The sequence below is a fragment of the Capsaspora owczarzaki genome, assembly GCF_000151315.2.
Source record: "Capsaspora owczarzaki ATCC 30864 unplaced genomic scaffold supercont2.5, whole genome shotgun sequence".
In the NCBI taxonomy this organism is placed as follows: domain Eukaryota; class Filasterea; order Ministeriida; family Capsasporidae; genus Capsaspora; species Capsaspora owczarzaki.
The window spans coordinates 1,274,929-1,287,161 of NW_011887296.1; the positions used below are offsets into that span (position 1 = coordinate 1,274,929).

The window sequence follows — 12,233 nt, forward strand, 5'->3', positions numbered from 1 at the left end:
GGTTCAGGTCGGCTGAACAACTGGCAATCCTTGTGTCAAAGTCATGGGCTCTGGATCAGGTACGTTTGCCTTTTTCCTAGAGCTATAGTAGATTGATTGGATTCGCGTTTCTGTATGAGCGAGTGTTGATCACGTCGTTGGTGAGGGTGCTGCTGGTCTTCACTCGCTCAACCAACACCCGAATCGTGCAAAGCCAACAGGCGTGAAAGCTCTCCCCCATTTTAGAATACTGCTCAGAAAGCGCAGTCTCCATTTTTTTGTTTTTTCCCTTCCCAAACCTGGCTCATTCTCTCCTCCGCTCAGCCAGTCTCAGCAGCAGCAGCAGCAGCAGCGTGCTTCACGCCACCCTCCACGGTCATCGACGCAACGCCACTCCGCTTCGGATAGTGCTGCTTGCATCGACAGCCGCTGCATTCGTGTCCTCGATCGCACCGTCAAGTGCACTGCAACCACGCCAATTGCGATTTGGCAACAGCAATAGTGGCAAGTACGCCCGCAGCGCCGCCGAGTCCGCCGACCTCGCCAAGGCTTGCTCCAGTCAGAACACCGCTTCACGCAGCACAAAGTCATCTCTGAAAATGGCGTGGCGATCGCACGGGACGACCAACGACGGCCTCGTGGATGCTCTCCAGCGTAAAACTGATGACTGCCACTGCTAACGTTGCGTTGTTTGTTGCGTATCGCACAAGCTGAGACATGTCAAAATCGAAGAGCTCATAGCATGCTTGCACTTTTTTTTTGGCGCTGTTTGGACATTGTTTTTTGATAGGAAACGGCATTATCGTGTCAACCGAGGTCGAAGCCGCCATGCGTGCCGTTGATCGAGGCGATTTCACCCTCACACAACCATACCAAGACTCTCCACAACCCATTGGTAATATAGAGTGTATCAGGGATGGTTCTGGTCTGCTCAATGTGGGGCTGGCGTTCATCCCAATGCTGATTCGTTGTCGTATTGCTTTTGTTGTTGTTGTTGTTCGACGCAGGTCATGGAGCTACGATCTCCGCACCGCATATGGTACGAACGAAGGCGACAACTGTTTGTAGGCTGCTCCTGCACAATGCTCACCTTTCTCCTTGCTTTCGGTCGTTCAGCACGCACATGTGCTCGAACTCCTCAAAGGTCACCTTCGCCCAGGCATGCGCGTTCTTGATGTAGGATCTGGCAGTGGCTATCTCTGCGCTTGCATGGCTCATATGGTACGTGCACAGTAGGAGAGCCTAAATCCGCAATGATATACGACAAACACCAACATCTTGCGCTTCAAAATAAATTGCAGGTTGGGCCGGCCGGCAAGGTGGTCGGCATCGAGCACATCCCGGAGCTGGTCAACATGTCGCTCATCAACCTCAAGCGCCACCATAACGAGGCGCTTGAAGCTGGGAGAATCGAAATTGTCGTCGGCGACGGTCGACTCGGCATTTCTGGGAGCCAATTTGACGCCATTCATGTCGGAGCCGCTGCACCCACCATCCCGCAAAGTGTGAGTGTGCTGTTGCGTAGTTGGGAGCCTGTGGACCAAGCCGTAGGCCTCCGAACCTCTTGAAACCAAAAAATCTGACTCTCGAATTTGTGCAACAGCTCGTGGATCAACTGAAACCCGGCGGTCGTCTCGTCATCCCCGTCGGCCAATCCTTCGGACAATCACTCGAGCAGGTTGACAAACTGCCTGACGGCTCAATCGTGACGCAGCACCTCATGGGTGTCATCTACGTCCCGCTGACCGATCGCGAGCATCAGCTGCAGAACGCATGAAAAAGTTGGCCATTTCTGCTCTAGTTTCAATTCAATTTGTGAATAGTGTACAGCGCATCTCTCTCTGCAAATCACACCTGAGAAACACTGATCGAATTTGAGAAAAATAAATTTCAAGCGAAAAAACAAACAGTTAGATCTAGCGCAACATCAAAAAACAAAAACAAACCACCAATCCAGCTGGCCTCGATAGGCAAGAGACGGGTGATTGTGAGCCGATTCCAGATCTCTTGCGCACAAGGGATGGAAAAACTTAAAACAGCAAAGCAAAAAAAAAATAATTAGCTAAACGTGGCAAGTTAGAGCATCGCCTCATCGGTGGCCAGGGCACCCATGGGATCCCAGGGCGGCAGGACGATGGGCTCGGTGGCCAGCGCAGCTTGAAGCTCCTTGCTGAGGAAGGACTTGCGCGCAGCAATCTCAAACACGTGCTCGTCAAACCAGCTGTCGGTCATGGCCCAGTAGCCCTTGTTTCCAACGTCCGACGAGCCCCAGCTGCCAAAGTCCCAGCAACGTAAAAAGACCAAAAAAAGTGCAGCCGTGGGTATGACGGACTCGAGATTTCCAGCCATCTCAAACTTGGCAAAAGTACAACGGGCCCTTACCTGTTCTCGACCTTCCATTTGCGAGTCTTGCCATCTGCAATATCAACTCCGGTGAAGGCCATGGCATGGGTCATCTTGGATTCGTGGTAGACGAGCCGGTCCTCCTTGGACAGCGTAAACTTGGTGTCATAAACGCCATCAAGCTAGAACGAGCACCAGCAAGTTAGAGGAAGAAGAAGAAGAAGAAGAAGAAAAAAAAAACCAAGCCACCCTTATTCCTCCTGCAAGCAACAAGCCAAGAACCAAAAGCGCCTGCTCAATCATCGGTCTCACATCGAACAAGTTCTTGTCGCACAGGCCAAGGTCACGCTTGACCATTTTGCCAAAGTCGCAGCCAAACCACACGGGCTCCCCAGCCTCCAGGGCCTTGCGAGCGCAGTCCTTGATGACGGAAATGTCGACATTGAGGTACTTGACCGGTGGCTCGCCAAGCACATTGCCGAGGTGCTTGACAGTGTACGTGCGATTGACGGGCGATGTCTTGCGCGGGTCGTGCACAAGACAGACATAGTCTTGCGGGTCGGCGCCCGCATACTTGTGTCCAAACTCGACTGGAGTGAGCACACCATCCTTGTGGAACTTGTGCTCCTTGTCCTGCCATTGCCAGTCAATCTTCTTGGGAGGTGTGCCGAGGTGAATGTTCAACATGCGCCAAATGGTGGAGAGAATCTCGTGTTTGGCGTCTTGCAGCTCCTCTTCGTCGCTACCGCGGATGATTAGCGAGCGGAGCACCTTGGCGCCTATTGCGCATCAACAGTTTGGTGAGTTACTCTGACTTCGAAAGCACAAGAAAACAAACAAACAAACAAAAAACAAAAACCGAGACCACCGCCCGACAGTTCACCTACCTTCACGAAGACGAGCGTTCAGATGCGAGTTCATGTCGCGAGAGTGCTTCGAGCTGTACGTCTCGGGCATGGCGCTCTTTGGCACGAGGCCGTGCTTTTTGATCAAGGCGGCAACCATGTTCCACTGGCCGCCGTCGGAAAGGGGCTGGTCGAGCAGGAATGCAACCTCGCGGTCAGTGACAGGGAGCTTGGCAGTGTTGATGATGGCCTCGAGGAAGTAGTTTGAGCGCTCAAACTTGTCCCAGAAGAAGAGGTGGTTTTGGCTAAACTCAAAGTCGCTCACCCCCAGCTTCTTGATGGTGCCAAGCCGGAGCATGTTCAGCGCGGCAAACAGCCAGCAGCGACCCGAGGCATGCTGGTGGGTCACGCCTGCCGAGACGTGGACGTTGACCGAGAAGGCAAAGTCGTTCGCCTGCACCACCGAGTGGTTGAGCGCAACGTCGCGGATGCTGTGCGACACGACCGCGTTCTGCGCCAGGCGGTACTGCGTGCGCGATGCAAACTGTGTGTACAAGTCCTCGAGCTGGTCCGCCATGACGGTGGTGTTTCTGAAAACGAGTCCAAAAAATTTCAAAGAGATTGAGCGATATGATTGCAGTTCCAGGGACGGGGATGGTTCCAGAGGTGAGTTTCAAGTCGTTCGCATCCCACCGGAACGAGGTCGCTGGATTCCCCCATCCCCCGCCTTCCCATCTCAAACCTTCCATAGTGCTTTGGTTGGTTGTGATGTTGAAATTGTTAGATTCAGATTTTTTTTTTTTTTTTTTTTTTTTGGGATTTGTTTTGGTTCTGTTGTTGTTGTTTAGGTCCTTTTCGGATTTTGAATCTCATTCGTTCCCCGCGTCCGTCCGTCCGCTTTCGTCCATCTTCCCTCGTCCTCTGCTTTCGTAGCAGTTGCGCTTCACTCGATCGCCCGTCCCACCCAACGTGGAACAAGCAGGGTACCCAAATCAACCAAAACCACAAGAGATTCGCCCTTATTCTTGCCCTTGTTACTGGGGCAACTTACCGAGCGCCATCATCCTCTTCCTGATCCGCCTCAGCAGCAGCAGCAGCAGCAGCAGGTTCATCAGCATCGTCGTTCTCGGCTTCCTGCTTCTTCTTGGTCTGACTCGCGGGCGCTTCGTCCTTGGTCGTGCTGGCCTCGTCGTCGTCGTCGTCATCCGTTTGGTCGTCTTCCTTGCCCTGGTCTTTGTCGTCCTCGGCTTTCTCCTCGCCTTCTTCTTCGTCTTCCTCCTCGTCTTCGTCTTCGTCTTCGTCTTCGTCATCGCTGTCGAGCTGTTTGTGTGTTAGATGACGATGATGATCAAAGTTGAGTATCGTTTTTTTTTTTCAAATACTCCTTGCATAGAATCGCTGGCTCAGGCTCAGTGATCCTTACCATCAGAATACCCGACTTTGAGAGCGACTTGCGACCATCCGAAGCAGCGCCGTCAGACGAAGCAGCAGCAGCAGCAGCAGCAGCAGAGGGAGGAGGACCGCCCACAAAGCTCAGCTTGGGCGAGTTGTAGAAAGTCGATCCGTTGTCAACCTCGCTCGTCGTCGCCTTGCTCGCAGCAGCCGGGGCGACCGTGGCACGCGCGGCAGGAGAATTGAAGCCAAACGACATGCCGCCGCCTTCAGACATGGCCTTCAGCAGCGCAGCCTCGGCAGCGCGAGCCTCAGCGCGCACTCGCTCAATCTCTTCCGATGACATTGGTTTTGTTTACCGGTTGGTGTTTGTGGTGTCGGTCAAAAAGAGAGTGGCCCACAAAAATTCTCAGAGATGACAACAAACAAACAAACAAACAAAAACACAATCGATGAATCGCAGGGTAGAACTTTTGTAATTGAAAAAAACGACCAACAACACCATTGCGCAACAAAACATAATCACTTCTTGGTGAGCGTCTTGGTGCGGACCTTCTTGAGTCTTCGTTGCTGTTGCTGGGCCTTGGAAAGAAGGGTCTTGGGGACGGATCCTGGAACAGCGACAGCGCCTTGGAAGTAGCGCTCACCGCCAGCTCGAGCGCCGCCGGATTGGCCTGCGGAGGCGGCACCCGGCGCGCCGTTTGAGCGCGAACGGAGTGTTCCTTGTGTCTCGAGCACCTTGGACAGACGAAGCTTGGCCGACTTGGAGCCCTTGGCCGCAGCCTTGCGAGCAATAGCAATCTGCTTTCGTCGCGCATCCTCGGCTTGACGAGCAACGTTCTCTTCCTTCTTCTTCTTCATGACCGCCTCGCTGCCAGCGCGGGTGACACGCAGCTTGCGGCCGCCAATTTCGGCAATCTCGTGCAGACGCACGGCCAGGTCAATGCTGGCGGCATCCTTGAACGAGACAAAGCCAAAGCCCTTACCGACGTTCGTTTCGGCGTCGCGCACAAGGCGGACGGTGGCAATGTCGCCGCACTTGCCGAACGCCTCCCACAGAGCCTCTTCCTCGGCGTTCATGGGCAGGTTGCCGACAAAAACAGACTTTCGGTGGTCGTGTGGCTTGTTCGAGTTGCTGGCAATGTCGACACGCAAGTGCTTGCCTTCCAGAACAGTGCCGTTCAGAGCGAGGGCAGCCCGCCGTGCAACAGCGGCTTCGCGCATGACAACATACGCGTTCATGACGTGGCGCTCTGGGTGCAGCTTGCCGCGAGCAAAAGCAACCTTGCGATCGAGCTTGGGGCTGATGAAGGCGACCGAGCGGAAGCGGACGGACACGACAACACCAAACGGCGCGCACAATCGTCGCAGCACCTTGTCTGTCACGTTCACATCCACGTTGCCAAAGAACAGCGTGCGTTCGGCACGTTGAGGGTCGTTTCGTTCCGCCTCGTCGTCGTCGTCCTGATCATCGCCATCTTCCTCAGCTTCAGAGCCACCATCGACCTCCGAATCCTCGTCCCCGTCGGCTCGTCGCGCCTTCTTGGTCGCCTTGCCAGACCCGCTTTGCCCTTCATCAGCCTCGGATGCGCTGCGCTTGCTGCGGACGACGGCAGCAGCCAAGCCAGTCTTGCCCTCCTCACGCGCGATTGCGGCCTGATTGGGCTTGCGGGCACGGAACTTGTTGCCTGCAGACTGGGTCTCCTTCTTTTTCTGTGCGATCGCCTTTTGGGTGACCTATCTCGTGGGAAAGGGGTGAGCAATCCAACAAGCAAGCAAAATTCAACGAGTGCGTGAGAGGCGGAAACTGTCACTGTAAGGAATCGAGCAGGGACACACACCTTCTTGAAAGCAGCAGCGACACTCGCCATGAGTTGTGGAGCAGGTTGGACGGCGTTTGCACCTGCGGATTGGATGGCTTTGGCAGCAGCAGCCGCCTTCTTGGCCTGCTTCTTGGAAAGGGCGCTCGTCTCGGTCTGCGCTGGAGCCGCACCGTTCGCCGTAGCAGCAGCAGCAGCAACAGTAGTGGTGGCAGCAGATGCGTTGGCAGCAGCCTTCGCTGGTTGCTTTGGAGTGGGGACGGGCATGCCCATGGGCACGATTGGGACGGCCACGCTTGTCACCTTGAACATCTTTGCGAGGGCATCAGTCGGGCCAGCTGCCTTGGCAGTGGTCGGCTGAGCAGCATCGGGCTTGGCTGTGACTGGCTTGGTCGTTGTTGCAGCGGCAGTCGTGGTCGCAGTGGCTTGCTTTGGCTTGGGATTGACTGGCGCCACATGGACGGCTGGCTTGCTCGAATCCGTCGCGGTGCTGCTGCCGTTGCTCTTTGGCTTGGCGGACGCGGCAGCAGAAGACGATGGAGTGACGGGTTTGCTTGCAGATGGCGCGACGATGGCGGTGGCGGTGGCGGTAGCGGTGGCGGGCTTCTGGATGGGCGTGCTCGCCTTGGTGGGAGCTGTTTCCTTCTTTGCCTTTGCCATTTGATTTGGGATCTGAGAAACCAAGGGGAAAAAGAAAAGAAATAAAAAGAATGAAAACGAAAAGTGAGGGAAAAGCAGAAACTGAGTACATGAGATGGAATTCTGAACAACGGCGACAAGAACGACAAGCTAGCCAGAAGATGGAACCGAAGCAACTGCGTGAAGCGGCGGAGCTAGACTATCTACAATACATTGGCTGGATGGATTCATAGTGCGAAATTGCTTCAACCTTGAATGCAAGAAAGAACAAACAAACAAACAAACAAACCAAAAAAAAAAAAAAAAAGCGGGCAGGAACAAAAAGAAAGGAGTTACAACAAGCAGTATTCCCGCGTGGTCTCCCACCGCAGTACTAACTACTCTCATGGTGGTTTAACTTCGCAGAGCGGAACGGGATGCGGTGCATTCCACCAGATATGGCCGTAACTGCAAGACAGAGGTTGGGTAAAATCAACAAGTGCAATTCCATCCACTGCTCCTCTCCTGCAATTCCCCGCTACTCTTGCAATGCAAAGAAGCTGTCACTCAACAATCACACACAAAAAAGTCTGTTTAAAATAAAGTAACAACGTGAATTACAGTATACACAAGAGAGAACAACGACAGACAGACAAACGAAAAAAACAAGAGACGGTCAATCGCCAATGCACAGAGGCAATCGCAGTTGGATATCTACAGGGTGAGCACTAAAACACGCACAATCTTCACCATCAATGAAGAGTCGAGTTGGATTGCGAACCTCCATCCGAACCAGACGGGACGGGATCGAGCTGTTGCGAGCCGCGCTGCACGATGCTGGCATAGTTGGTTTGGCCAGAGTCTGCTTGGCCAACGTCTGCTGCTGGAGCATCGACATTGCCATACAAGGCCTCCTGCTCCTTGTCGTATGCAGGGGCGTGCAAGCTATCGTACGTCGAGGCCCCGGCCAATGTGTCGTAGGTCGATTCCGTGCCGATCAGCTCGTCGTACGTTTTCGTGGCTGCGGTGGCCGACAGGTCGTCGTACACCGGGTTGGCAAACAACGGATTGTTGTACAGCTCATTGCCATCCGCGCCCGCTGCGTCGCTTGTATGGGTGGCATACGCAAGCGGATTGCCGTGAATCTCAAACTGATGGGAGAGCTCGATATCGCTCGAGGGTGACTTGCGCTTTGACTTGGTTTGGCGACGACGGCGATGCACAACCAGGAACAGGCACAGCAGCACGAGCAGCACCACGCCAGCCGCAACCGCGCCAATGATGGCAGTGTTGTTGGACGATGCTCCTTGGCTGTTGGGCCCGACGCCCGTGTATGTAGCCACGCGGGTGGACGATACGGGAGTCTGAGAATGAAGCACGGAATGGGACGAAGGGGTGGCGCTCGAGGCCTCAGGCAAGCTCGTCTCGCTCGAATCTGGTGTCGCAGAGGACAGGGGTGGTGTCGCAGAAGACAGAGGTGTATCGGATGACAAAGGTGTCGCAGAGGACAGGGGTGTATCGGATGGCACTGGCGTATGGGAAGACACTGGTGTATCGGATGACAAAGGCGTAGCCGACGACTCGACCACAGGGGGAGTGTGAGAGGACGGTGTGAGCGAGGGGGTGTCCGAGGACGGCGTGACCGAAGCGGGAATCGCGGAGGATGACTCGACCAATGGAGTGTCAGAAGACGGTGTGACGGACAGCGGAGTGGCAGACGAAGGCGTCACCGACGGCGTGGCGGACGAAGGCGTCACAGATGGAGTGGCGGACGAAGGCGTCACAGATGGAGTGGCGGACGAAGGCGTCACAGATGGAGTGGCGGACGAAGGAGTGGCAGACGAAGGCGTCACTGATGGCGTAGCAGACGATGGAGTGGCAGAAGAAGGCGTTGCCGAAGACAACAAGGATGTCGGTGTCATAACTCGCGACGAGGACACAAAGGCGCAAGCTGGAACAGCAGTGCAGAGGAAAGGAGCGATCGCCTTGCAATCGATGCAATACGCGGCAAGATTTGGCTCGTTAATCATTGTCGTGCCGGATGGAGTAATGTTCGCGCCCAAGGTCAGCAGGGTAGCTGACGCCAAAAGAGCATCAAATTGCTTGGTGCCACTGTTGCCCGACAGCTGCGAGTTGACGACACCGACTCTTCCAGTTGAATCCACCTGAATCATGCCAACATTGTTCGTGGTCGATGCGCGAACGTTGCCGGTCAAGGTTGTATCCACGACAACAATCTGGTTGTTACGAACGCGGAACACTGTGCCGCCAGTACCGGACGCAGACGAGAGCAGGTTTGCCGTAAAGTTGCAGCGGAAGAAGGATGCGCGCAGAGTGTTGCTTGAAATCATATCCAAAACTCCACCGCTGATGGCTTGGTTGCTGTAAAACAAGGTGTCGGACGCAACAACCGCGGAGCTTGCGCCTTCCAGCAAGAACACACCACCAGCGCCCGAAGCCGAGTTTTGGGAAAAGGTGCTGGATGTGATGGTGACTTGGGACGTGGTTCCGGTGCGAATCACACCAGCGTCTGTGTACGCCGTATTCGAGGTAAACGTTGAATTGTCAATGATGATGCCGGCGCCGTTTCCGACGTACAGAACGCCAGCGTCGGCACTCGTCGCTTTGTTGGCGGTGAAGGTCGATCCGCTGATCGTAATGGTGGCTGTGTTACCAGTGTAGACGATTCCGCCGTTTGAGCTGGCCGTGTTGGAGGTGAATGTGGATTGAAGCAAGTAATGGAAGGAGAAGCACCGGTGTACACTACACCGCCATTTGAAGAAGTCGCCGAGTTGGAGGTGAATGTTGATCCGCTGATCGTAATGGAGGCTGTGCCACCAGTGTAGACAATTCCACCAATTGTCGCCGAGTTGGAGGAGAATGTCGATCCGATGATGTTAATGGAAGGTTGCGTCCCAGTGTAGACGATTGCACCATATGAGCTCGCCGTGTTGGTGGTGAATGTGGATTGAAGCAAGGTAATGTTTGCCGTCGCGCCAGCAAAAATAACGCCTCCTGATTGACCCTTGGCAGAGTTGCTCATGAAGTTACAACCTTGGAACCAAACGCTGGTGCCATCCTTTGCGTAAACCACGCCACCGCCGCTGCTGTCTGTATCCGCAAAGTTTCCAGTAAAGTTCGAGTTGAAAACCTCAAACACAGAGTTGTTCTCCACGTCGGCGACTCCACCAGCGTAGCCTGCGGCATTGGTGCTGAATGTTGAATCATAGATCCGAACGTACGACTTGGTTGCCAGATAAAATGCACCGCCGTAAACATTGTATCCATTCACACTGTCCTTGAACGTGCAGCCAGTACAAGTGAATGTTGTCGACCCTTCCAAATACACTGCGCTGCCGTATGAAGTAGAGCCGAAAAGTCCCGAAGAGTATCCACAGGCAGAGAACGAAAGGCCGGTACCCTCGGCACTGGAACCTGATGTCAGATATAGCGCGCCTTGAAGCGACGCTGCACCGATGAACTTGGTGTTCCCTAGAACTAAACGGGTGTTAGCGGCAACGGAAATGCACCGGCCTTGACTTGTGTATGAAGAGCCTGTTGCATCGAGGGTCAGGCCGGTAATGTTGACCAGTGCGAGGTTGGCTGATATGGTGAAAAACCGAGCCGCGTTGGAGCCAATCGTGAAGATTGTGTTTGTGCCCACAATATTCACGTTGCGAGTGATCGTCAACGGGGTACCGGAAGAGCCGAAGGCGTAGGTTTGTGCGGGAAGACAGATGGTGGTCATGGCTGCATTGTTGAGCAAAGTCTGGATGGCAGCAACATTTGCCACGGCACCAGTGTTGCTGCATTGCGCGGCAGCGGGCACGGTAAAAATGCAGGCCAATACGGCCAGCAATAGCAAAGGCCGACAAGCCATTGGTTTCAATTTGGGGGTGTGGTAATCTTCACGTGCAAACAAAATTCAAACCACAAACGGAGAGTTATTGCGAGGTGAGGGTGTCAATTGCGGTGTCAAGCACAAACATCACATCACCACCCGTTCAAAGCGGGGCCCTACCTCAGAAATACCCGGCCGGCGGTTTTGTCTAATGCACAGAATTTAATTTGATGACTGCAATACAACAACAACAACAACAAAAAAAAATTACTGAACTACAAAAACGGTTGTGAGCTCAAAAATCAATACAAACAAAGGCAAAACAACCAGATCAGGTACTTCCGTACATCCATACATCTACACATCCATCCGACCAGTCTTCCAGCCATTCTCGCACTCTGGGTACTCCAGTGCACCCCCCACCCGTTGCCCTTATCGACGGTGTCATTACTCTCTCTTGCAGTTGCTTATCAAATCGAACAGGAATAAAAAAAAAAATTACAAAAAAAAAAAATCACGGACAGAATCAAAAAAAAAAAAAAAAAAAAAAAAAAAAAAAAACCGACTCAACGGCGAAAGTCGATTCATGGAAAATTCGTTGTCCAAGGCTTTGTGGCAGAGATACAAAGCGAAGAGCCAGCGCAGAAGAAGAGCGACCGTGAAAGACAAAAAGAAAAGGCCCAGCCACACACCCACAACGTCACAATTCCCCAAAGAGCTAATGAGGTTGAGGGAGAAACGTGTTTGAACGGAAACTGATAGCTGGAGTCAAGTAAGAAAAACCCGCAGATCAGCTCAAATAAGGATAAGAAAATTCTCACAAGGCACTTCCTAACACAATGAGTGAGTGAGTTCGGGGAGAGTCGGGAGCGTGCGGTGTAGAGTTGCCAACCCCGCCTCAACCCCCAACCCCCCTTTGCCTGTGCCTCGATGTGCTGTGCTACTGCGACTGCGCTCGATCAAAATAAAGACGGATGACCAACAGTTTGTTTTTTTTCAAGGAATTCTGCTTTTTTGTTTGTTACCAAAAATTCGCAAAGCAAAGTAGCTTTTTCGTGTTGTTTTGTAATTTGGGGACTGGTTTCTGAACTCGATTCCTTTTCTGATCACGACCGATTATGATCCACTTTGCGCACGAATCCGATCGCCAATGTCACAAGGAACAGCATCCACACAACAGCTCACTGATGCGAACAGCCAGTTCAAGCTTACAACATGTCGTCCAAAATACTTGTTCGCTCCAAGCCAGTTCGGAGAGGTGCAAGTGGCTAAAGTTGAATGGAATCCGCAAAGCCGAAAAACCAACTCAAAACCTCAAAACAACAAAAACAACAACAATCAAAACCGAACAAGCAGAACAAAAACAACAATCGAAAAGGGGACTCAATTGAGTCA

General features: G+C 53.3%; 4 protein-coding genes and 1 non-coding gene across 5 annotated transcripts; 1 reads left to right on the plus strand and 4 right to left on the minus strand.

Annotated features, from left to right (window-relative positions):
• Positions 1 to 43: 43 nt before the first annotated feature.
• On the plus strand, positions 44 to 1,804 carry CAOG_03827 (L-isoaspartyl protein carboxyl methyltransferase; the record flags this gene model as incomplete). The annotated part of the gene is made up of 7 exons (XM_004363498.1): positions 44 to 59; positions 304 to 633; positions 770 to 874; positions 987 to 1,018; positions 1,096 to 1,200; positions 1,281 to 1,484; positions 1,583 to 1,804. 7 exons carry the CDS (start codon positions 44 to 46, stop codon positions 1,754 to 1,756), a joined length of 966 nt encoding a protein of 321 aa, XP_004363555.1. The 3' UTR covers positions 1,757 to 1,804.
• CAOG_03828 (bleomycin hydrolase) lies at positions 1,776 to 4,940 on the minus strand. The gene is made up of 6 exons (XM_004363499.2): positions 4,591 to 4,940; positions 4,219 to 4,487; positions 3,210 to 3,757; positions 2,635 to 3,101; positions 2,362 to 2,504; positions 1,776 to 2,251 (listed from the first exon to the last, which is right to left on the minus strand). Exons 1-6 carry the CDS (start codon positions 4,903 to 4,905, stop codon positions 2,056 to 2,058), a joined length of 1,938 nt encoding a protein of 645 aa, XP_004363556.2. The 5' UTR covers positions 4,906 to 4,940; the 3' UTR covers positions 1,776 to 2,055.
• A 76-nt stretch (positions 4,941 to 5,016) lies between these two features.
• On the minus strand, positions 5,017 to 7,095 carry CAOG_03829 (hypothetical protein). Its single transcript, XM_004363500.2, has 2 exons — positions 6,401 to 7,095; positions 5,017 to 6,296 (listed from the first exon to the last, which is right to left on the minus strand). The coding sequence occupies exons 1-2, from the start codon at positions 7,037 to 7,039 to the stop codon at positions 5,082 to 5,084; spliced, it is 1,854 nt and encodes a 617-aa protein (XP_004363557.1). The 5' UTR covers positions 7,040 to 7,095; the 3' UTR covers positions 5,017 to 5,081.
• Positions 7,096 to 7,347: 252 nt separating this feature from the next.
• CAOG_09561 lies at positions 7,348 to 7,463 on the minus strand. The gene has a single exon (XR_889828.1). It is a non-coding gene; the product is annotated as a 5S ribosomal RNA (ribosomal RNA).
• A 286-nt stretch (positions 7,464 to 7,749) lies between these two features.
• Positions 7,750 to 10,877, minus strand: CAOG_03830 (hypothetical protein; the record flags this gene model as incomplete). The annotated part of the gene is made up of 2 exons (XM_004363501.2): positions 7,750 to 9,662; positions 9,752 to 10,877. The coding sequence occupies 2 exons, from the start codon at positions 10,875 to 10,877 to the stop codon at positions 7,750 to 7,752; spliced, it is 3,039 nt and encodes a 1,012-aa protein (XP_004363558.2).
• Positions 10,878 to 12,233: the final 1,356 nt, after the last annotated feature.